Source organism: Phyllobates terribilis, unplaced genomic scaffold, assembly GCF_046119375.1.
Source record: "Phyllobates terribilis strain yellow unplaced genomic scaffold, ASM4611937v1 Scaffold_3__8_contigs__length_932513732, whole genome shotgun sequence".
Classification (NCBI taxonomy): Eukaryota; Metazoa; Chordata; class Amphibia; order Anura; family Dendrobatidae; genus Phyllobates; species Phyllobates terribilis.
The window spans coordinates 905,528,334-905,554,431 of record NW_027362763.1 but is presented as its reverse complement, the minus strand read 5'-3'; the positions used below and the strand labels follow the sequence as shown (position 1 = coordinate 905,554,431).

General features: G+C 41.9%; 1 protein-coding gene across 1 annotated transcript in view; it reads left to right on the top strand.

Moving 5' to 3' along the window:
• Nucleotides 1-26,098, top strand: part of IGF2R (insulin like growth factor 2 receptor) — a 209,529-nt gene that overhangs the window by 115,404 nt on the left and 68,027 nt on the right. The window contains exons 15-25 of the mRNA XM_073672755.1: nt 251-398; nt 1,083-1,260; nt 4,121-4,236; nt 6,546-6,708; nt 7,740-7,919; nt 8,260-8,361; nt 8,599-8,700; nt 9,449-9,623; nt 12,514-12,678; nt 13,896-14,039; nt 15,232-15,413. Coding sequence (XP_073528856.1) covers nt 251-398; nt 1,083-1,260; nt 4,121-4,236; nt 6,546-6,708; nt 7,740-7,919; nt 8,260-8,361; nt 8,599-8,700; nt 9,449-9,623; nt 12,514-12,678; nt 13,896-14,039; nt 15,232-15,413 — 1,655 coding nt within the window. The remainder of the gene's footprint in view (nt 1-250; nt 399-1,082; nt 1,261-4,120; nt 4,237-6,545; nt 6,709-7,739; nt 7,920-8,259; nt 8,362-8,598; nt 8,701-9,448; nt 9,624-12,513; nt 12,679-13,895; nt 14,040-15,231; nt 15,414-26,098) is intronic.

Here is a 26,098-nt window from a genome sequence, read left to right as displayed (position 1 = left end):
GCATGCATTTTTTTCTGCCAGGGAGATGCAGAAACGCTCAGGAAAAAATCCTGAGCATTTCTGCATCGTGGGCACATAGCCTTTATGCTGGTACACAACAGACATTGTAAATGACCAATTCCTCTCATATTTCTAATGATATAGAGCATTTACTGTATTTGAAGCAAGATAATAGAATGCTAACAGAACCTCCTATCCACTGTTATATGAAGCAATGATCATATATGGAATTTTATTTTATATTTTACAGGTTTTTACTTTGATTTGTCACCGCTGACAAATAAAACTGGAACCTACAAGATTGTTAGTGACCTGTACAATTTCTATATAAATGTTTGTGGCAATGTAACCCAGGAACTTTGTGAACCCAACTCTGGAGCCTGTCAAGTGGCTAAAACGTAAGCTAGTGGAAATCCATTTCTGTACTGTGGCTTGATATGTTTTTCTAAGTATACAAAATTGATGGCCTATCAGGTTGATGGGGGCTGACAGTCACCTAATTTACCATTTGAGTGTAGGGGCATAGTTTACCAGTAACCGCACTGTAATTTTAATAGTAGATCAGTGACTGAGCTGTAATATCAAGCACAGCCACTTGCAAGAGGACAGAAATATGCCAGGTAAACAATGAAGGGTCCACAGAAGCCCCCTTTAATTAGTCAGACCATCGCTGACCTGATTTTAAAGGTCTGTTCCTAAGCAGGCCATACACCTTACGTGGATGCTTCGGCCAATATTTGCCTGTCTGCTATCGCTGCTGTCTCTCCCATACACAGGAGTGCTCGTTTATCCAAGCACTCCTGGGTTCTCTGTGAGAAAGCTGCTGACTGGTATCTCTGATGGCGATTTAACCTTGGGAGAAAAAGCGATTGGTAGTCTGAAACCAGACATTCCTCATCGACACGTTGGCTGGCGTGCCTATGCACATTAGAGTGTCAGCCAAACCCATTGATGGTCGGTTCAGCTATCATTAGTCTTATCTATATGAGGGCCTTAAGGTTAAGCCATGTAGAGCCCCTTTTAATAATCATAGTATGATTGTAAAGCATTAAAACATCTGCTGTTTTGTTTTTTTATCTCAGGAGCAAAGATCATTGGAACCTTGGTGTTGGTAACTCTAAGCTTTCCTACTATGATGGAATGATCCAGCTCAGCTACACTGATGGAACTGCCTACAATGATCAGAAGAAAACACCTCGCTCTTCTCTGATCACTTTTCTATGTGACAGAAGTATAGATATTGGTCAGCCAGAATATCAGGTACAATCTACTGAAAGAAACTGTTTTAGCAACTGAAATGCAAAGATTCCAATAGGATGTCTATATACTAGCCCTAATTTAGACTTAAATGGGTTTTTATCAAGGATATTAATACTGATGACTCCTCCTTAGGCTAGGTTATTGCGAGTATTAAAAAAGTGGATGTTTTTCATCCAGAATTTTGTTTTTATTTTATCTTTATTTCTTTTGCGCACCCATAGTCTTGAATGGGTTTTTTACCAGCCCTGTTGAATAACATTGTCTGTGAAAAAAAATGGCCGCATTTGGACAGAAAATACAGTCCTGTAAACTTGGCTTTAGGCTAATAATGTTTGATTGGTAAGATCAGAGTTTTGTGACTCCTGCTGATCAGCACAATGAAGGGTTTGTAGACTTCATAGTTTACATGGGCACAAGTGCTTGTCCATATGAATGGATTAGCCTTGTAATGCTGCTTGTCCAAGTAGTTTCCTTGGAGCTACATTACCAGGAGCGCATGCCTTAACAAAAGAGCCTCTGTGCCTTTGTTCGCGAATACTACTTGCTCATGGCACGTATGCCCCAGATGCTACTGTAAAGGGGATCTCCGCTACTCATACTCACTCACTCTTTCACTCACCTGTCACACCCCACAGTCCGTTCACACATCCACTCCACACTTTTACACTTTTCGCTGCCACCTTTCACTGTTTTGATAGGCTATTGAGATGCCTGCACTGTGGCGCACACACCACCTTGCTTTCCCAAGCGCCTGACAGGTACCAGTACTTTTCTTGCTTTCTGGCATACACAAGTAACACAACCAATCTATACTCTCCCTCTTTTCAGGGTTGGTGGTAATGTTTAGAGCAGCAAATCACATACTTATTACATTTTAGAGTTAACATATAAAAAGAAACTGTGCTTTAAAAAAGGTTAGAAAAGATGAAATGATAAAGATATGCATACAAGCAAATGCAATATAAAATAAAAGGGAAGAATTACAGATGCTTACTGGCTTCTCCCCTATATACACACATGTGAGAAACCGGTCAATCATCTGAAGCAGTGTGGGGGAAAAACTGTCAGGGGGCAGCGTCAGACTGTTGTCGTCTCTCCCTATAGTGCCGAGCTCGGCAAAGTATATTTTCTTTGAAATGCCATACACCTGGCTGCAATCGTGCTGCCTGGCCTGTGGTTTGGGCAGCAGGAATGGAGTGATAGATTCCCTTTGAGTGTGTTCTGGTATATAAATCTTGATGATAATGTAAATAGGCCTAATTTTTCTTAGTTAACTACCCTTTTAACTTCAACGTCCCTTGAAGGATATATTCACTCATAGAGTGTCAGTGACTTTGGAGCAGACTCAGAAGCTGAGCCTGCCCACACAGGGCAGATGTTGACTATAATATATAGCTGCCATCTGCCTCGAACAGCACCGTCACAGGCGATCGTTCAGTTGGCCATCGGCTTTCCTGCAACTCGGTCGCAGGGAGCCTGTGGGTTGCTATGGCATCCAGAGGCCTGCTGAACGCACCATGCCTTTCATGTAATCGCTTCTGTGGCATCCAGCCTTTGGCTGGGCGTCATAGAATAGTTATTTTTACTGTATACAGCAATACTGTAGTGTTGCTGTATACAGTAGATGCTATCAGATGATCAAAGGTTCAAGTCACCTAAGGCATCTAACAAAGAATACATATTTTTAAAAATGTAAAAGATATAAAAATTCAAGTCTCTCCCATTTTTAGCAATGAAGAAATGTAAATATTTTTTTGCCATCAACGTGTTCAGAAAAGTCCGTTCTATGAAAATATAAAATTAATTAACCCGATCTGTAAAAACTCTTCAGAGGGTAAAAAATCAATGTCAGAATTGCTGGTTTTTGGTTGCTGCAACTCTAAAATTGCATTAAGAAGTGATCAAAGCATCGTAACTACCCCAAAATAGTATCTTTAAGAACATTAGGTCACTGTGCAAAAAATGAGCCCTCAAATGTCTCTATCGACTGAATATTTGTTAACAATGTTGTGGGCTTTGGAACATGGCGGCTCGATCTACTTTTTCTTTTTTTATTTTATTTTTTTTTAATGAATTAGAATTTTTTTTCACCACTTAAATTTAAAACAAAATATTCAAGTTTGGTATTGTTTAACCTTTAATTGCACTCACCTGGCAATTATATTTCCAGGTAATTTTTACTGCAGGATGAACGCAGAAAGAAGAACATCCGCAATAGTTTTTGGGTTAACGCAGAAAGAAGAAAACCCAAAAACTATTGCGGAATTTGTGTGTTTTTTTTTTTTGTTTTTTTTTTGCAATTTCACATTTTCCAGTAAAACGTATGATAAAATGGATGGGGTCATTCAAAACTACAGTTAATGAAAAAATAAAGTTGCAGCTATTGGAAGAAGGGATATAAAAAGTGAAAAATTGCTCAATCCTTAAGGGGTTAAAACTTGTCCCTTCTATACTACATAATGAGTGATGAAGATGTTTTTTTCCCCTTTGTTTTAATTTACATATTACTCTAGCGTGCACTAAATAAAATAAATGGCATATAATCACCTTGACCCCATGCCACTGTTGTCTACCCCTGACCACTGCATCCAATCAATGGTGGCAACTATAATGCTACTCTGGACACTGATTGGCTACAGTGGTCACGTGTCAACAACTCTGGAAGAGAATGATGTGAAATCGAGCAATGGAAAGCCCAGCCAGTGCAACAGGAGTGTCGGGAGGAAAAACATAGGCGAGTAGTGTGTGTGCCATGTATTTTTTAACATTACACACACAACATGAAAATTAAAAGAAAGGGGTTGGAAGACGCCTTATGCAAGTGATAAACTGGTGCATAAAGAATGTATTTTCTATTTAGAAAGAAGACAACAATACATATAACTTCAAGTGGTATACAAAATATGCCTGCCCGGCGTTACCAGTGGAGTGTGTTGTGGTGGATAAGGAAAATGATGAACAGTATGATCTTTCCAGGTATGTGAAAACAATAATATAATTCAAATCGTGTAATACTTAATTTAAAAAAAATTATAGATGCCTTCTTATAAATGAGCTGACAAATATATTTAATTCTTTATAGCTGCTCTTCTTGTTTAGTGGCAGTTATAAGGTTATGCCCATGCTAAAAATGGGGATATGCTGGTATGTGGTGTTTAGATCTGCAAGTTTGCAAGGAACTTACTTTTTGTAACTTGCACTGCTTTCCAGCTAACTCCTATTTCCAGTTTTATTGTTTACAGCTCCTTACCAAAGGGAATGCCACCTCTGCTGTCTTCAGGTCCTCATACACATTGGGATGTCTAATTTCGGAATGTCGATCCTTTTGTTCTCTAAGAGATAAGCATCCACCAGAGATGTCTGATCACAGCTCTCTCATAGAGAACATAGGAGGACTTGACAGAGGGAGCGTTTCTGTGTATGGCAGGGTCAAGGAAGATAGCTGTTGGCCGAACTTCATTAGCCAGCAACTACCTAAATTGCATGGGAACTTGAGAGCGGTGGTTAAATATGCACAATAGCTACAGTACAGTGTACAGTGATGTGAAAAAGTGTTTCCCCCCTCCCTGATTTTTTATTCTTTTGTATATTTGTCACAATTAAATGTTTCAGATCACAAAACAAATTTAAATATTAGACACAAGTAAACACAAAATGCATTTTTTAAATGAAGGTCTTTATAAAGGGATTAAGATATCCAAACCTATTGGGCCCTGTGTGAAAAGTGACCACGCCCCCTCCCTTAAAAACATAAATTAACTGGTTAATCACATCTTTGGGAAGCTGAGTTCAGTTTCTCTAGCCACACAGAGGCCTGATTACTGCCACACTTGTTCTCAGTCAATAAATCGCTTAAATAGGAACTGCCTGACAAAGTAATGTAGACCAAAAGATCCTCAAAAGCTAGACATCATGCTGCAATCCAAATAAATTCAGGAACAAATGAGAAACAAAGTAATTGAGATCTATCAGATTGGAAAAGGTTATAAAGCCATTCCTAAAGCTTTGGGACTCCAGCGAACCACAGTGAGAACCATTATCCACAAATGACGAAGACCTGGAACAGTGGTGTACCTTCCTGGAGTGGCGGCTGACGAAAATTACCCTAAGAGTGCAACGGCGACTCATCCAAGAGGTCACAAAAGACCCCACAACAACATCCAAAGAACTGCAGGCCTCACTTGCCTCAGTTGAGGTCAGTGTTCATGACTCCACCATAAGAAAGAGACTGGGCAAAAATAGCATGCATGGCAGATTTCCAAAATGAAAATCACTGCTGAGCACAAAGAACCTAAAGGCTCATCTCAGTTTTGCCAGAAATCTTCTTGATGATCATCAAGACTTTTGGGAGAATACTCTGTGGACTGACAAGACAAAAGTTGAACTTTTTGGAAGGTGTATGTCCCATTACATCTGGCGTAGAAGTAACACAGCATTTCAGAAAAGGAACATCATACCAACAGTAAAACATGATAGCGGTAGTGTAATAGTCTGGGGCTGTTTTGCTGCTTCAGGACCTGGAAGACTTGCTGTGGTAAATGGAATCATGAATTCTGCTTTCTAGCACAAAAATTCTGAAGGAGAATGTCCGGCCATCTGTTTGTGACCTCAAGCTGAAGTGCGCTTGGGGTATGCTGCAGGACAATGATCCAAAACATATATGTAAATAAAAGAGTAATATTTATCAATTCATTGTAGTAAGGTATTTTTTGTCATTAACAGGATTGTTCACTTTTTTTTTGTAAAAGTGGTATCTGAATGGTAAAATGGCAAAATCAGATAGTACGCTCCCTCCCCGGGTCCAGCGCCCATTCTCTGCCACTGCTCCTGTCTCTTGTGTTTTTGGCTGCAGCAGTTATATCATGTCAGTTGCACACATCACCGCTGCAGTCAGTCACTGAGCTCATTATCTTATGTCGTCTACATTCGCAGAGCCACTGAGCTCGGTGATTGGCTGCAGCGGTTCTGTGCACAGTCCATGTGATGTCACAGCTGCAGCTATTATAGAGAATGTAGCAGCAGATAGACAATGCTGTCACATAATGGTCTTTTTGGCATGTTGCTGTTTTCCAAAAAAAAAGATTTTTAATAAAAGACCAAGTCAAAAGTAAAAAATCTTACTGCAACAGCCCACTGCCCTTGCTAATTGATTGAGAACCAGGAGGCCCAGTGACATTCCTGCTATAGCACTAGACCTCACCACTGTTTCAGGGCTCATGGGATATACTGAGCGCTGTGTTCGGACTCATTTTCATTAATATATAATGGTTTCCCTCATTTAACAGTTTATCTAAAGTACAAGGAGAACATTCTTCAAACTGGTTTGCCATGGATCAAACACAAGAGACTCACAAAAAGTATTACATTAATGTGTGTCGTTCATTGGTTCCACTAAAGGGATGTGACCCATTTGCTGCTGTATGCCAAATGGGTTATGAGAAAGTATCTGTAAGTATCTTTAGAGTTGCTTTTTGCTACTGTTATTTGCTTAATTACATTTTCTGGCTTATAAAACTCTATTTTAATTTTCTAATAGGGAATCCTTAGTTATCTTAACTAGTCCACTATTTAGGATCTTTATCTCTTGTTTTAGAGTGAAGAATGGCTATGAAGAATAGAACTTGCTCTAGAAAATGCTTTGGGGGGAATTGTATAATGCTTCATTTTGCTTGGGGTGGCGCTGCAGTGAAATGGAGCACGTGTTCCTTGGGTTTACGACCTGATTAGAGCAGCGTAAAGGGAAGCTAACCTTAGAAAAGGACTTTTTGTATAAATCGCCTTTTTGGGTTAAGTGTATATTTTTTATTTTTCAAATTCTGGCAATGTTTTTTTTTTTCCATATTACGGTCTTTGTTAAAAGAAAAAACAAAATTAGTAATCTTGCAATTTTCACACTAGCCACCAGGGCTTTTTTTGACTCATTCCCTGCTTAATCAGGAATAGGAGTTTTATTCCCAACAAAGGCAGGACTACATTGACAGGTAACACCTCAATACACAGCTGAGGACACCGGATCCACAGATCACAATAGGCAATCTCACAGCTGACCCCGCTCCCCCTTCCATCATCTTTCACCGCCTCAGTAGACCTATCAATGCAAGAGATTTTGTTGAGAACCCACAGTTGTGGCTATGTACATGTGTTATATCATGAAAAATTATAACGTTAGCGTCTAAAAAAGCTCCGGGGTCAGTGCGAAAATTGCAGGCGTTCTTTTTTTAATATAGATTGTAATATGAAAAAAAGGTCTAAAATTTGTAAAAAAAACAAAAAAAAACAAACAAAAAACTTGAGACACAAACGTGATTTAAACCATGTAATTTTCTGCTAACTTCCCTTTAATTAAACATGCCCTATCCTTCCTGCTTCACATCGAAATGAGCCATTTCAGTGTATGTCTAGTATTAAGCCACCTGCATAGTTTCCTACTTTTTAAACCACAGCATTTTCCATTCTTCTACCGCATCTTTTAAATGCAGGATAAACTTCATGAAACCGTAGCCATCAACAACCTAGGTGTGGCCAGCAAGGAACCAGTCATTGAAGACAGTGGAAAAATACTCATTGAGTACACAAATGGCTCTAAATGTATAGATGAAGAAAATAACGAGGTTTTATATTCATCACAATTGCATCTTACATGTGAGAAAGGTGCTGTGGTAAGTGTATCAATGTCACACGACCTAATCTTCAGGGTGGTCTCGTCATTGTGGGCACTTCTATAGCAGCTCCTCCTGGCAATCAGCGCAGTGATCGGCTGTTTCTGGAAATTGTGGCCCATCATAAAAAATATATTACAGCCTCCATGTCAAGCAAGCAGAATTGCTGCCTGTGTAATGCTGCAGCCACTGATTCTTTGTTACCCCCTCCCCTTGTTTGGCTTTATAGGGTGTTGAGTAGAGGTCTCCCCTACATGTGGTCGATCAAACAATTCTTGATCTGCACTCATTAAATGGTGATATTAATTTGTCTAAAGTATTTCTTCATTTTTTTAAATAGTTTTCCAGCCCTAGATTTATCTCTAACAACAACTGTGTAGCCACCTTTCTGTGGAATACAGAAGCCGCCTGCCCTGTCATCAAAAACATACATGGAAAAGAGGTAAGTGAGGACTAAACTTGTTAGAAAATAGACTTCCTACTTTTTTTTTTATCTAGGGGTATGTGCACACAGAGGTTTTTGAGCTGTTGTTGGAGCAGAGACTGTGAAGAAACGCTCCAAAGCCACAACTCCTCAAAAATGTAAGGCTCTGCTCCAAAAACTCTACAAAAAGACTGTGTCCACATAACCTTAGGGTACGCGCAATGCGTTCAGCCGTGAATTATGTTTTACCTGCAGGACTGTTTAGTAGAAAACCCAAACACTGGGTTTACTTACAACTTTGAATCTTTGAAGAATGAGTCTGGATACATGGTACAAGGCAATGGCAAGACATACAAGGTAAGAAGTTTTGTTTCTGTGTAGGTCTCTGTTCGGTGAATAAATGGAAACCCTTACCCGGTACCACGTCTGTCACAGGCTGAATCAGTCCCTGAGCTTCACAGTAGGGTGTCAAGTCCTATTCTGTAGTTGTTGCTTTTCACACCCTGTCCCTGACAGGTGAGGGTCGCTGCCCTGCACACCGGTCACAGAACATACCTAGAGAAATCTGTCTTAGAAGTCAATGGCACTCTTCATTAAGACTGAAGTTGCCACTGTCAGAATTGTATTCCAGTTAAGACTGATCACATTTCTGTTGTACTCTGCTCCACATTTGTTGCTGAAGTTATAAAGTTTTCAGTCGCACTTGGCCTCTCACTCCGGGTTGAGCTCCACACTGTTTTTAGAAAGTTGGTGGTGCTGGCTGGAGGCTGATGCAGGTCTGCTCACATGCTCCTCCGCCAGCCGCCATTATATGACAGACGTGCTGGTCAGTTTATGAGGAAAGCTGCACTAACCAGAGAAAAGTGACCGACCTCTTTTAATTTACAATTATTTCATTTTTGTAATTGGAGTGAAGAAACTCTCATGGGTTTTTTCTTGCAACTATTAAACATACATAAGGGGGTTATATTGTATATTTTTTTTACTGCATTTTCTTCATTTTTTGTTCTATGCTTTAACAAACACTACATGTAAAGATTAATTTTAATCAATTAATGTTGTCTGTAAGTTGTATTTGATTTGTATTTTTGTGCCCTTACTTTAGCTGAATATCTGTGGTCCTGTCAGTGGTTGTGGCCAGATTGGGGACAGTCCAGTGGCCGGTTGTGAAATTGATAATAATCTAGTATCTAGACCAGTAAAACTAAGCCAATCACTGGATCTGGCATCAGAAGGCACTATTACGCTTACCTACAGTGGCACCAAGGATGAGAAGACAGGTGAGTGGGATCATTCCCCTTGTAGGTTTCTCCCCACTACGTTCCACGGCAGATACACTATATGGACATAAGCATTGAGACACGCGGCCTATTATTTGATGTTAGGGTTTTCATTCAGTAATATTGCCACAGGTGTATAAAATCCAGCCCCTAGGCATGGGGCCTTTTAAAGAACTCACTGGATTCGGGTGAGGTACTCTGATAGGATGCCACCGGTGTAATGAATCAGATGCTGATTGTCTTCCTTCCTAAATATTCCACCATTAACTATGAGTGGTATAGTTGATCAGTGGAAAGGAGCCACAGCATCTCCACTACAAAGTGGTTGAACACATGAAGTTACCCAGCAGGTTCGCCTAGTTGAGGCTCATGTAGTGGGTGTAGAAGTCACCAATATTCTGATTCAATAACTGCAGTGCTTCAAAACACTCTGGGCATGAACATCCTCACCAGAACCGTACATAAGCATCTTCATGGCATAGGTTTTCTGTGGCCGAGCAGCTGAATGCTAGCCTTATATCCCCTAGCTCAATGCTAAGTAACAGATGGAGCGGTGTAAAGCACGCCCCACTGGACCCCAGTGCAGGGAAATGTATTTTGTGCAGTGACTTATTGCTTCTGTATATGGCAGTGAGATGTAAGAGTCTGGGTTTACAGGATGCCAGGAGAACGTTACACGCTTGACTGCATTGTGCCAACTGTAAAATGCCATTAAGGTATGGTTGGATGAGTTTGATTTGGAAGAACTTGTCTGGCCCCACAGAGCCCCGTCCTTAAACTCATTGAACACCTTAGGAAGAGCTAGAATGGAGATTGCGAGCCAGGCCCTGTCTCCCAACATCAGAGTTTGACCTCACAGATCCTCTTCTGGATGAATTGGCAAAAATTCCTGCAGACACCCTTCAAAATCTTGTAGAAATCCTTCTCAGAAGAGTGGAAGCTGTTGTAACTGCAAAAAGGGATCTCACAAGTCAGTCTGTGCCCAGATGCCCCAATCTTCTCAGCTCTGCTGTCTATTGCTTTGCTACTGCATAGACTGGTCTTTCCCTTACATGTGGGTTAGAAGTATTTTGTACACACTTCTGGTTAGAAAAATAGGAAAACATGTCCCTGGCACACAATTCAGTCGGTGGAAAGTGCATTAATATACAGTGAACACCAGGTGGCGTTATGCTATATAAGTAAATGTCATAACTTTACATTGTATCTCCTCTTTTATATTGCATGTAAATGTATAAGTAAAATATTCAATGGTGGACAGCCCTGTAAGGTACAATACAGGATTCTTTCATAGTTTATATTGTGTATTGTGTCATGAACACCAGAGATTGCATTACCCAGATATTCCATGAAGTACAGTCAGATCAGAAACATGACAGGGGTTCTGGAATGGAAAAACTTTGATCCAAACCAATTAACCCCTTAGATTCTATAGTCCTTAATGACCAAAACATCTAAAGAGCTTCACAGATGTAGGGGGCTCCCTGGATCATACCAACTGTGATGATGGGGCCTATCAAAGTCCATGGGTCTGCCATTGGTATAAGACTATAGGACAAGCTTTGTAGTGATAGACTGGCATGCCATCAAAGGCTCACAGCTCAGTGTCTCAACCCCTTGATATGTGATATACATGTACTTCAGATGTTGGGTGCTGCTGTATGGAGCAGGTTTAAGAGCTGAGCCCACTCCACACATGGTGGGTGACGGCTGCTGTTATAACAGCCAGGGGTCTACTGGACTATAGTCAGTGCTTCATAAGAGATCATTAACCACGTCCCATAAATGGGTGTACTTCCAGATTTCTAGTGATTTCCTGCCATCGGGCGTGCATTACGTCTCGGGGATGGTGCAGGCAGTGGTGCCTGTGCCATCTGCAGCAGGAGCCGTCATACCCAGGTCCGCTCCAGCTGAGTGTTCTGGTAACAGAGCCAAGTCCGATTCCAGAACTTCATTGTCGCAGTCAGTGGTGCCGATTAGTTGCTATTTTATCCAGAGGCACTAATAATGGGCTCTTACAATATGTCAACCCCGCCCCACCCCCCCAAAAATATTTTTTTTTAGTTGTTTTTCATGTGGAAAAACATTAAAATAGTATAAATTGAGTATCGCTGTAATAGTATCGACCTGCAGGCTATAGCTGACTTGGCAGTTGTACTGCTAGCTGAAACTTGGAAAAAAACACACAATTCAATGCTAATGGGAAATTGTAAAACTTGTGGCTCTCTGAAAAACAATATTTTTGTGTTTTAATTGTATAAAAGTAATAAAGTAAAAAAACCCATAATTCATTATTGCCATAATCCTGTTGACCCACAGAGTAAACTTAACACTTTATCATTGCAGTATGGTACCTTCCCATAAAGAGTTAATATGTGTTCATTAATAAGTTATTTGCACCCTAAAATGATGCTATTGACAAACGCAACGCATCCGTGAAAATTCAAGCCATCATGTGGTTTTGTTCACTAGTGCATGATACATATACTATATATAACAGATTTTGTCACATCGTTCAAAATATTAATTGTTCTGCAAAGGAAAAAAATAAGCAAACTTCTATGTTGATGGAAAATTACTAATGGCCGGAGATTGACGTTGGGTCGTATAGCGCCACATATAATCTTCAGAAATGGTTGAACAATTCATCACTGGGAATTCTTATAATAGACCTGTTCTATTATTCTCTGGGACATCGACACCCCTATGGCATGCTGAATTCCTTTTTAGAGCAACTTCATTCATTTTCCCCAGTAGGGCATACAGACGACAGACTTGTGTGAATACTTTGAAATGAATAGTCATTGCTGGAAAAACGAGCCACTGCCTCCTGGGCAAATCCATTCCACATCACTGTTCTCTAACAAACCTTTCTCTTTCTCTATTACAGGAGACAGATTTACAATAAATTTTGTGTGCAATGATGATCTATATCCAGGTCGTCTTTTATTTAACAGAGAAGAGATTAATTCTGAAACACATCTGTACCACTCTTTTTTTGATTTTGAAACAGCCATGGCTTGTTCCCCTGCCCCAGTTGACTGCCAAGTTACAGGTTAGAAGACAGACCTCCTTTTTAGGTTTTTATTTAATTTAGTGTAATAGCAGATCTGTCACCAGATTTAACAATGCAAGCAGCATATATTATTAAATAGACATCTTGTACCTGATAAGGCTGGTGTACTTACATTGGACATCAATGTTAGAATGGCTGTATAATCCTAAAATTAAAATGAGCATGTTAGTAGTCCAGCTAATATTAAAATGCTTATTTTAATATTAAGTACAAAAATGTTCATAAAGGATTATACAGCCATACTAACATTGATTTTCAGAGTATGTCCACCAGGTCTTAGTTTTTTTTTTTTAAATAAAATATGCTGTTTGTATTGTGAAATCTGGAGACAGGAAAACCCCTTTAAAGCAGATCTATCACACAGATTATTAAAGTGTTCTAAAGACTAGCAGAAACTAAGAAGCTTCATAATTAGCTTGCAGTTGTCATATGTGGGCATGTGATATCCGGTGCCTTACTTCCTGCTCATGTCCTTTCAAAGCACAGTTTAGAGATTCTGTCTGTGCTTTGAACGGTTTATTCAGCAGGTCTGGCACGTGCTCTGAATGTTCAGGTCATGTGGTGTGTGGCCTGTGATCCTTCACAAGTTTACAGTGACTGGGGATGTGTACAGGGATGGCGAGCCGGATGAGCACATAGACATTGCAGGCTCCACACAGAACAAGTAATTGTGTCAATTAGGAACTCTGGTCAAAGGTAACGGTGCTGGGTATTCCACAGTTCTAGATTGTATTATGGTGAATATACTTTATGATTCATTACTCACCTGCAGTGCACAAGGACTGTGTGGTGCCAGTGTCTGCACATGTATCATTACTGACTGCAGGAGAGTAGCATATACTAGGTGTAGTGGGAGGAAGGTTAGAAAGGAGAAACTGTGTGTACACAGATTTATCCATCTTGAGACTGAATATTGCTCTCAATGATGGTGCTTTGTAGGTTGAGTGGGAAGCCACAGTGTCTTCTGCTTTGCCTCTTTGGAAATGTAGACTGTAGGCGCAGAGGGGGAGCTGGCAGGAAATTCAGGATGTAAACTATAACAAATAATAAGGAAGGCTCCAGTGGGCTGAAGGGGAGTTAAGAATAAAATGAGTAAAATAGAGTTAACAGGGTTTGGGGACTCCATTCAGAGATTACAGACAGTCAAATTGTTTTTTTATTTTCTCATTTTCTCTCTTTTTTTTAAATAAATTTAGATTCTAATGGTAATGAATATGATCTAAGTGACCTTAGTCGGGATGTTGAACCATGGACTGCAATTGATACATCTGACCAAGCAAGTAAAAGAACATTTTATCTCAACGTCTGCAAGCCTCTGCCATACATTCGTGGATGCTCAGGCAAGTTTACTAAGTTTGCTCTTTGCCTTAACCCTGTAGAGTACTTAGAATTTGAGAGAGTAGTATTGTGTTTCTTAGGGAAATGGGTTGGAAGTTTGGCCAGAACCATTAAAATTTGGCTAAATTCATTAGCATTTTTAAATGCTTATGTGTAATCTCTCTTATAGCCGCATCCTAACAAGTTCCAATAGTCCTACTACGCTTATAAAGAAGAACCCCACTATAAACCAGAGCTGAGTGCCCCCTATAAGCAGTAGTTCTCATTCTGACTTGCGCTGTCCAAGAGTTACAAGGTGGCCATTCATCTGAATATTCCAAGTGTCCACTGCAGTAGAAGTGTTTGGAAAGCATTAGCTTGGCTGCCAGCTCCCGAAACCTCCAGGAAATTGATTAAATATGTTATAGGTTGAAGATGAGATAATCCCTTTGACATATAGGGCACGAGTTGCACAAAAATGTTGTGACTTTTGCCGCTTTTATGCCACTCACGGCAAATTCTGTCAACTTTTAGAAAAGTCAACAGAACTGGGGCACGTTACGAAGGGTGGCAATAAATTCATGATAATTTACGCCACCAAAGTGGTGTAAGTTACACTAGAATTGTATTCCAGTCCCCGACTGGAGTTACCTCTCCAGCGGGACTGCACGCCCGTTGAAATATGCGCTAAATTCATAAAGAGGCTCTCACTGCAGCACACAGTTCATCAAGACTGGCATACAAAACACCAGTCTTGATGAATGCACCACATTTAAAGTGTAACCGTAGTTTTTATTTTGTATTTCATAAATCTATAACACACATGAAAGTAAGAAACTTTGTAATATATCTTATCAGAGAAATCTACCTCTCTCTCTGCCAAATTGATCAGTCATTATCAAAGTTCTCAATTCTGAGATACAATCTGTTTTCAATGAAGACAGACTTTCCCATTACTGAGAGAGGAGATGGCAGTTACTATTGCAGTTATACTTTTATTCATTATTGCTTTTGTACCTTTTTTGGTCTAGTTTTTTGTTTTGTTTTATTTGCTTTTTTTAATTTACTTGTTCATTTATTTTTTTTACTTTTTTTTTTCTTTGGCGCAAAGAAGTCAAAGAACAAGAGAAAAACAGAAAAATGACTTTAAAAAAAATAACAAATGATGAATGTGGCTTATAATAGAACTCTTTATCATTGTATGTGTATTTGTAGGGGGAGCAGTAGGATCCTGCATGAAGACGTCGGACAATAAAAACCTAAATCTTGGCTACATCCAGATGAGTCCCCAGGCGTCCGATGATGGATCCCTCACCATAGTTTATTTGAGTGGGGACAAATGTTCTGATAATAAGCATTACTCTACAAAGATTATCTTCCAGTGTGATCACAATGTAGTAAGTATCTTTTTTTCATTTGTACAGTAATTTGTGATTATCTCTCTTTTTTTTGCCCTGGATAATGGGAGATCAATGCGCTCCTTGGACAACCCTTTCTCATCCCTCATGTTTGGCCCTGTTAAAGTAAAAAACACCTACACTCCCCTCCCGTGCCGTTCCATCATTGCCGCCACAACACTATCAAAAAACACAAAACACACCTAAAAAACAGTTCAAAAAGATGGTGTTGAAGATAACCCCATAGAGAACCCAGCATAGTGGCTGCAATAGATCTATAAAGCCAGCAGCAGGAAGCCTAGATTCGCCAGTAGATAAAAAGGGGGGATTGCCAATGACACAACAAAATATTTATAATATAGGTGTATGCCTAACAAAATCAATAGCAAAATTCATGCATCAAATATTAATAAATTAACATTATCAATGTGGACATGATGAAAAAATCTAATATAAGCATGATCAAGCAGTAGTTTAATATATAAATAACTCAAATAGTCTAATAGGTGGTAATTACAATTCATTATAATGCTCTATGAAAACTACTGAGATGCTATGTAAGACATGCCAGAAATATCCCAATCAATGAAGATGGAAAAACATTAATACAGACCAATAACTGTGCGATCCACCATAGGGGGGAATAAAGGGAGACCCCACGTGCTACACTACTGACATGTAGCTTCCTCAAGGGTAGAGTGCTGATGCATTATGCACAATAGGTGTATATTAAGGAATAGAGTAGTAATTACCCATAACTGCATGGTGACAAGGGAGGCGTCCTGCGAGTGCGCACATGCACAGCCGGCGTGTGTGTTACAGTGGACCGCACAGCCGGAAATGACATTATTCGAAAAATATCATATGCGCAAAACTTGTTAAGGCAAACGGATATACACTGCCAATCAGATTGTGTCATAATGTACCCACAACACCGGACCACCAGCTCCAACCCTGACGCGCAATTTTGCCATCAAACTTTAACCAGATTCATATTTAAGGGAGATGGAGAGGTGTATACGTACTAAGGGTGAGGGGCAAAACTTATCAATTTCCCCAATCAGTGTACCAAACACAGATGAGTTATACCAATTGCGATTGCAAAGTGCTTAAAAGGAATCGGTCACCAAGTGTTTATCCTGCTCTCAGATTAGGTGGCAATGTGGAGACAGAGACCCTGATTGCAGCAATGTATCACTCCTTGGGCTGCTTGCTGTCCTTTTGATAATCTCCTGCTGATGAAACAGTGATTTTTATCACTGAAGGACTAGCTGGAATCTGTCTCTGCTCCTCTTTTCCTGCCCCTAGATGGGGTAGTTAAATCCTGGTTACAGGTTCACTTTAAGCTTATGTTCATATGCATTGTTTTTGCAGCGTTTTTTTCAGTTTTTTTTATGCAAATGAAAAGATGCTTTTAACTGTGCCAGTAAAGGCTATGAACAAATGTTTTCGCTGCTTTTTTTTCAACTGTTTTTGGTGAATTAAATTAACTTTATTAAGCATGTACTGCAGCCAAAGATCAAATTTAATCTACACCCAAAAAACGCGACAAAAACGCAGCAAAATGTGCATTTTGAAAGCAGCGTTTTTACTGCCAAGAGAGCAGGTTTTGACTGCAGAAAAAATGCAGTAAAAACACTGTGTGAACATGGCCTAATGCTGTACAAGTTTCTTCCTAATCACTGTAACAGAGGCCAGCTGTTTCTTTTAGACTGCTCATTGCAGTCACGCACTCTGGCCATATCGGACCATGAGGACCAGATATCACAGGGTATCCCTGATCTCACGGATCACCCTGCTCCAGTAATGAGTGTGCACATGCGCCAAGCTCAGTACCTGTAATGGTTATGGGGAAGAGCACCCAGGTCAGGCTGTAATGTATAGTGTATATACGTGTCCAACAGCCTGTGTGTGTAATAGGGGCCATTCTGTTTATGGGCAAAAGATATACTAAAAAGTTGGATGTTGAAAAAATGATTAAACTCCAAAATTGAAGCAATGGTGGGGCAGCACAAGGGAAGGTAACAAGTGACAGTGAAGGTGGAATATTAAGGAGTGGAATGGTGATGACTTGATCGGGCAACATGTATTAACTACCAGGTTCCCTTTAAGGTTCAGCATATTTTGTCCTGTTACCCCAAGTTTTATAAAGAAGAGATTGATGGGGCCAAAAAAACTTCCCTGGCTTAGCTGATATTTGTATTTATGCTTTGTGGCCAAATGAAAGGAGAGGTTGGTTTGTTTTCTAATCTCAATGGTATAACAAAAATATTGAGTTGAAAATAACTTACAAATATGGTGAACAGAAGGGATTGCTGGAATTGAGGTTAATCATACGAATGACCAAGTAGTCTGCAAAGCTTCCTGTGATGTGAGGAGTATCTCCCATGTTTCCCTTTTTAGTTAATCCGAGTATCCATGAGTTAAATAGATAAATAAGTGGAATAGACGGCACCCTGACTTGTTCCATTTCTGATGTAAAACCGGTCAGAAAGGTACCATCAACCATGATATATGGGCATAGGGCATCCATATAGAGAGAAAATATGGTGGCAGTGACCCAGAGGCCATTAGTAGACATCTGGTTGCCACAGCACCCCATAATCATGTATAACAGTGGCATCTGAGAGGTTAAAGTGCTGGGATCGGAGCCAGTTCCAGTCCTGGTACATGCAGCAACTCGGCTGTATGTTGGTCTTCTCCCAATTGGATGGCATAGACACAAATCCTGAGCCTGCACTATCCCTGGGACGTACATCCTATTGCGCAGGGGTATTCCACATTAGGACGTACATGTGCGTTTTGTACATTAGGGGTTAAGCAAAGTGTCTGGTAAATCTGAGACTGTGCTTCTCTATTTTTGCCCATCATCTCTTAGTATTGGGTGTGCAACAGGGTAGGATGAAAGGATGTTGGAGTGTTGGTTTAAATGTTCATTATCATGACCACAAGATCACGATCCCACACACATAAATGGGATAGACTACAAAGTGCAGTATGATTGGTACAGAGCACAGTAATATATGAAACATATCTTTAAAAAAATAGAATTGGTAACTTTTCAGTCTTATTCTTGTTCCATTGGTGCTGCAGCTCTTTGGGTTCAATGGGATATAGTCAGGTACCGGCAAAGAAGTAACTAAGTCCGATGTTTCAATGGGCTCACAGCAGTGTAGTACTGTGGCTTAATGGGGTGATGGCAGGGGTCAGCTTTCCTTACTTCCTACAAGGCATGACTTCAGGTTAAAGACAGAATTTGGGTATTGGCCTTTAAAAGTTGATGAGGTGTACACACTTTGCTATTGCTTGCTTGTTGTTAGTGGAGCCAGCCAGACTGCCATGAAGGTGGAAGGCTGTTAGGTGTCAACTATTTGTCGGTTTCAGGGAGTTTTCCTTGCTCCAGCAGCTGCTGTATTCCCCAGGCTGTTATTCAGTCCCAAAAGGCTTTTTCAGCAGCCTATGCCACAGTTTGGCCCCAGTAGTGGAGGAATGGTAAAGGGAATATGCTCCCAATGACTACCCACTCTGCCCCTGGTCCAGATGGGTAGTCTGGTTGAAGAAGAACTGCCCAGGAGCACTTCAGGAGAAGGTCACCAGTGCCGAATTAAACTCTATGGAAGCCCCAAGGCTGTCGAAATTTTGGGGGGGATGTCATTGCGTTGGTACATGCCGCCCCAACATAATGACATTGCCTCTTCCAGTCCATCTCTCTGCCTTTCTGTAGGCCTCAGATCTTAGGCGACCTGTGGTCTACAGAAGGGGGAGCGATATAGCTGGGAGACAATGTTTCCCTGCTCTACTACAGTGTTTAACTGTATCGATGTGTGCAGCACAACATGCCAATACAGTTTAGGGTGGTGATTGCTCTGGGTGGGCCCCTTGTGACTGTGGGCACCAGGGTGACCGCCCCCTCAGTGCCCCCCACCCCTGTAGTTACGCTACTGCTGCTTATCTATATATATAATCGTCTTATCCTGTCTGTCTGTCTGTCTGTCTCTGTCTGTCCAGGAAATCCTGCGTCGCTCATTGGTCCGGCAGCGGCCAATCAGCGCCGCGGGATTTCTGAAAAAAGATGGCGGCCATTAGCGGCTCATCTGCGGGGCGGAGCTCAGCGGCGATGCAGCCGGGAGATGACCGGCGCGAGGCGCTCATCTCCCGGCCGGTACCAGCAGAAGGACCTCGACCGCCGGACCCATCTGCGGGACGGAGATGCAGCCGGGAGATGAGCGGCGCGAGGCGCTCATCTCCCGGCCGGTAGCAGCGGAAGGACCGCCGGCGTCGCTGACCTCCATGCAGAAGGGAGGACCGGGGAGCGGCGCTGCGGGTCGGGATACTTCTGCTGCGAGCGCCCGCTCATGTCCCGGGTTCTCGCAGCGGAAGTACCCGCACAGGGACCCGACCAATCACTGATCTTACTGCAAAAGTTAAACACCGCTGTGCTGATTGGTCGCGGACGCTGCCCGCGACCAATCACCGATTTGGGCGCCAAATTTAAATATCGGCCGCGACCAATCAGCACAGCGGTGTTTAAATGTGGAGCCAAGATCGGTGATTGGTCACGGCCGATATTTAAATTTGGCGCCCAAATCGGTGATTGGTCGCCGGCAGCGTCCGCGACCAATCAACACAGTAGTGTTTAACTTTGGCGGCAAGATCAGTGACCAATCACCGATTTGTGCGGATACTTCTGCTGCGAGAACCAGGGACAGGAGCGGGTGCTTGCAGCAGAAGCATCCCGACCCGCAGCGCCGCTCCCCGGTCCTCCCTTCACACCCTAGCCGCTGATGTCCCCACAGTACCCGCATGGTGTTACAAAGGTCCGGACATTTGTGTTAAAAATAGCTGATTGGTCGCTGGCGCTGCCCGCGACCTATCACCGATTTTGGCGCCAAATTTAAATATCGGCCGCGACCAATCAGCACAGCGGTGTTTAAATGTGGAGCCAAGATCGGTGATTGGTCGCGGCCGATATTTAAATTTGGTGCCCAAATCGGTGATTGGTCGCGGGCAGCGTCCGCAGCTATTCAGCACAGTACTGTTTAACTTTGGCGGCAAGATCAGTGATTGGTCGCGGGCCAAGACCGCGACCAATCACCGATTTGTGCGGCACATTTAAATAGCGGCCGCGACCAATCACCGATCTTGGCTCCACATTTAAACACCGCTGTACTGATTGGTCGCGGACGCTATTTAAATGTGGCGCCAAAATCGGTGATTGGTCGCGGCCGATATTTAAATTTGGCGCCCAAATCGGTGATTGGTCGCTGGCGCTGCCTGCGACCAATCAGCGATTTTTAAGACAAATGTCCGGACCTTTGTAACAACATGCGGATACTGTGGGGACATCAGCGGCTAGGGTGTCAAGGGTCGGGATACTTCTGCTGCGAGCAGTCGCTCATCTCCCGGCTTCTCGCAGCGGAAGTAGCCGCACAGGCAGCGGCGCTCCCCGGTCCTCACTAACACGATTCCGCTCCCCGGTCCTCACCAATACGATTCGCTGATTGGTCGCGCTCTCCGCACGCGACCAATCGGTGATCTTGGCGCTAAAGTTAAACACCGCTCTGCTGATTGGTCGCGGCCGCTGCCCGCGACCAATCACCGATTTGGGCGCCACATTTAAATAGCGGCCGCGACCAATCACCGATCTTGCCGCCACATTTAAACACTGCTGTGCTGATTGGTCGCGGACGCCAGACGCGACCAATCGGCGAGCTTGGCGCCAAATTTAAACCCCGCTCTGCTGATTGGTCACGGTCGGCAACCACGACCAATCAGCGATTTTGGCGCCAAATTTAAACACCGCTCTGCTGATTGGTCGCGGCCGGCGAACGTGACCAATCAGCATTGTTGGCGCCAAATTGTCGGCCGCGACTAATCAACATTATTGCCGCCAAATTTAAACACCGCTCTGCTGAATGGTCGCGGCCGTGACCAATCACCATTATTGGTCGCCAAATTTAAACACCGCTTTGCTGATTGATCGCGACCGCCGGCCTCAACCAATCAGCATTATTGGCGCAAAATTTAAACCCCGCTCTGCTGATTGGTTGCGGAAGGCGAACGTGACCAATCAGCATTATTGGCGCAAAATTTAAACCCCGCTCTGCTGATTGGTCGCGTTCGCTGGCTGTGACCAATCCGCATTATTGGCGCAAAATTTAAACCCCGCTCTGCTGATTGGTCGCGGCCAGCGAACGTGACCAATCAGCATTATTGGCGCAAAATTTAAACCCCGCTCTGCTGATTAGTCGCGACCGCTGGCCGTGACCAATCAGCGATTTTGGCGCCAAATTTAAACACCGCTCTGCTGATTGTGTCCGGTCTGCCGCATACATATTCTAGAATACCCGATGCGTTAGAATCGGGCCACCATCTAGTACAATATAATACTTGATGAGTATAAGTATTTCAGGAATTAAAGAATGGGGTATGTGGTGTGTGGTGGTTTTGACTAGTACTGAAAGTTATAATAATTCTTAACCAAAATAATAACAGTAGTCTGAGAAGGCGGACAATATTTTACATATCTGAAGAGTTAACTTGGACTCTTTGGAACTACACCAGAAAGGTTACGACGGAGGTTGCCAGGTTTTTAAAAGAGAATTATGCATTCAACTTTTCAGATTAAGCTGTCATCTGTTTGAACTATACATTAGGGATAATACTGTCTCTGGCCTCTAGATTGGCTTGCAAAAGTGGCTTAGCATTTTTCGTGTTTTGCTTCATAATAAAATGGAATTTCACCTTTTTTTTTGTAGGGTTTGCATCAGTTTATGTAAACAACATGCCTACAACTGTGAACATTTGGTTTTCTTTTTATTGTAAAGCAAAGAACAAAAAGTACAAAATAGCTGAAAGCTTTAGTATGCATAACTAATCACCCCTAAAATCAGTGTTTTGTAGAACCTCCTTTTGCAGCAATTAGGCTATGTGCCCACGATGCAGAAATGCTCCGGATTTTTTCCTGAGCATTTCTGCATCTCCCTGGCAGAAAAAACGCATGCGGATTGTACATGCGGATTGTACATGCGTTTTTCCTGCCAGGGACATGCTGATGTGAAGCGTTCTTCACTTGCATTTCCGCATGTGGGTTGACAAGCGCTTTCCAAGCGATTTTAGCATCACTTGGAAAGTGCTTGATAACTTGGTCACACTATATAAATTCATGCAAACTGCATGGATTTATATAGTGTGACCCCAAAGAATGTCAAAAAATAAAAAAATAAATCTATACTTAACTTCTGATGGCCCCCGCAGTCTTGTTTCGCTCCGTCCTCCCTTGCCAACAGCTTGCGGTACACTACACTGAAGGACCTGCTGTCACATGACTATGACGTCAGCGCAGGTCCTTCAGTCCACCGCGATCTGCCGGCAAGCGAAGACAAGGAGACCGGGGGCTATATGAAGGTAAGTATAATATTTATCTTTTATTTTATTCTTTTTTTTTTTACAGGTTCTATGGTACCCGGGTCTGGAGGAGAGTCTCCTGTCCTCCACACCCGGGTACCATCCGCACGTTGAAATGCTTGGATTCCGCATGTACAGATCCAGTGGCGGCGAAAACGCAGCGCTTCCGCAAAATAATTGTTAGTGCTGCATTTTTTTTCCGCAATGATAACCCGCAGCGGAAATTTCCGCAGCATGTGCATAGCACATGCGGATTATCATTGGGGAACATGGCTGGCCTTCTACAATGCGTTTTTTAAGCGTTTCTGCAGCGAGGGAATGAGGATACCTCGTTATAAGTGGATCCTGGAGCGCTGAGGACCTGCTGTGTCCTCCCCACACCTGACGAACGCCGTTTCGCTTGCTCGCTTCTTCCAGGGGCATGTCATGACGGGGTCCGTCGGGTGTGTGGAGGACACAGCAGGTCCTCAGCGCTCCAGGATCCACTTATATTTTGAAGAGGGAATGAGGATACCTCATTATATCATTCTTTACCCCTATAGGAACCTAACATATTACCTCTAATACTTCATTTAGAACCCCTTTTCCTTTTACTTTGATTAACATTGGATATACTCCCCCCGTCGCACTAGCGCAAGATTTGGTGAAGTATTTCAATCTGTTCAATATGCCTCCCTATTATTTGGGTTAATTATCTGACCTCGTTTAGGTGAATACTCCTGTGTGCTGCTTTTTACAATTACATCGTTCATTATTTATTAGACCGTACTGTTTCCTATCCTCCCTTTGTTTGGAGGTTTATTTCCTTGTCTGTTTTATTATATTGTTTTTATTTATTATTTGAAATAAAATTGTCCGTATTTTATCCTTACATTGTCAGAATCTCTTCTTATCTGGAGGTCATATGCCGCTATAGATCTTTTTGTGGTAGAATTATTTGGAAGTTGTCTGACGTCATGTTATTGGACTATTTTGGGATTTTATTTCTAATTGGAGGTATTTGCTAATATTATTATTACACCTACTACATATTGGGATAGGATCTTAGAGATGGGAATACCCCTTTTAAGGCTATTTTGCTTTTTTGCTGCTTTTTTTTTGCAGCCAAAACCTGATCTCTTGGCAGACAAAAAGCATGTTTTGCTGCGTTTTTTGCTGCGTTCATAAGAATCTCAAAGTTTAGCTTTTGCTTCCACCATACAAGCATGAACAATTCAAGACATATGTGAAATCATAAGACATTTTTGGAAAAAATGGCAAATTGATCAAATTATATAGTGGAACAAAATTTTTATGTCTGAAAAAATAGAGGCTATTCTGAACAAGAAAGTTCATGAAAAAATACGTAGTTACAAACGTAACTACAGCGGGGGAAGTTGAATTGGTCTGGCATAGTTTACCTAAGACATTGGCAGAGCATTTTGTAGGGCGGACACTGTTTACTTTCACACATTGGTCAGCCCTGGAGTTGGTCAGGTATTCAATTTCACACATTGGTCAGGAATTCTTTAACGCATTGGGTGGCTATTGAATTCCTCAGACAATTGTATACTTTAACACGTCACTAATTTAATTAAAGTGCATGAGATTTCTGAAATCTCATTGTTTTTGCTGGTACTGTAAAAAGCAGCTTTTAATTTGCCTAAAAAACCCCCAGCAAAAACGCAATGTGTGAACATAGCCTAACACCGCACTGTGCTGGCGGTCTCTGTTGTATTAAGCAAGACATATTTTAGCTGATTTAACAGAGTGAATGAGGAGTTCAGGTGAAAGGGGAAGAATTGGCTGATAAGTGGAGAAAAAATTCTGATTTCTCCTATAAGATATATTTTGCAAAGTTTCTTAAAATCGCTTATACTATTGACTTTTATACAAAGTTTGTTGACAGTATCGTTCTTATTTAAACTATGCGTGTTTTGTGAAAATGGTATTGTGGACTGGAGAACGACTAAAGCAGTTCAGAAATTTTCCACAGTAGTTTATTGTGAATATCCGGGGTCTTCCATGGGCTTAACACTAATCAGACAACATAGGGTGAGGGTTAAACAGTGTGGCAATACTTTATTGCACCACAAAATGGACAATAAACACATAGAACAGTCCCACCATATACCCAAGATGGTACAACATTACACAGTCTCACCTTTCCTCTCCGCCCGTCAGGGATAGAATAGCTGCGACTTTGGGACTTCCAGGGCTAACTACCTCAACCAGTGGCCCCCAGCTTCTGACGGGCCCCCACAGAGAAGGTAGCGGCAAGCTTAGGAAGCTAGCAGTCCATCGAGGTACAAGGCCAGGAGACCCGAGGGTCCCACCCTGGCCTCTCCGAGAGTTTTCATGAGGCCAGAATGCAGGCTGATCCCAATCTGGCTTCTCCGAATGTCTCCATGGGTTCCAGGCGACTGGACGGTCCCTCCTGACAACCCCAAACAACATATCCATGGGGCCAGGTGACTTCATCGTCCCAACCTTGTTTCCCCAAATGTATCCATGGTCTCTCTGATGGTCAGTTGAGCAGATCGGTATCTTTCCAGTCAGGGCCTAATACCCTTAGACTAGAATCATGTAGAATCCAAATCTGTGTCTCTATGGATGGAGCCGCCATTCAATCCATCTATTGTCTTGAAGGATGTCTCTCATTCTCCTTGTAGAGTCTTTCTGATGCTCCTTGATCCTGTCTTTTGCACTACAGACATCCCTGTTTATATTTACATCTGTGTAAGGTCATCAGTCACTGGTTGGGGGGAAAGGGCAACGTTCAGATCTCATTGTTTGAGCATTTGATGAATTTGCATAGTTTGTCCTCCTGTCTTGAGTCAACAAGCCAGTGTTAACACAAAGCTTAATCAACATATTTAGCAAACATTCATTGTTCACAGACCCAAGAGGAGACAACAATCAGGGTTATACAAATAATCGTATGTCCTTCTTAATCAGCTACAGAAAAACACATGTATTTACAAGTCAACATGACTTTGCTTAACTAATCTAATCGTCTAGCTTATTAAGATTATAAGCTGTACATTGCTTCCCCAATCTTAATTAGCCAGACATGATAGGATCCCAATCATCCTTCTCCACTTATTGGAGACAGTCCATCAGCATGTCTTTAAGCACAGACCTGAATGTAAGAGGTCTCGCCTTCATGAGAACAAAACTTTGCATCATCCAGTTTCCTCAGAGCATATTCTATGTCTACCTTGTGAATAAACTCCACACGTAATTGACGAAAACTTAACAGCCAAAATCTAAATTTCCTATTTCTTGGCAATTATAGA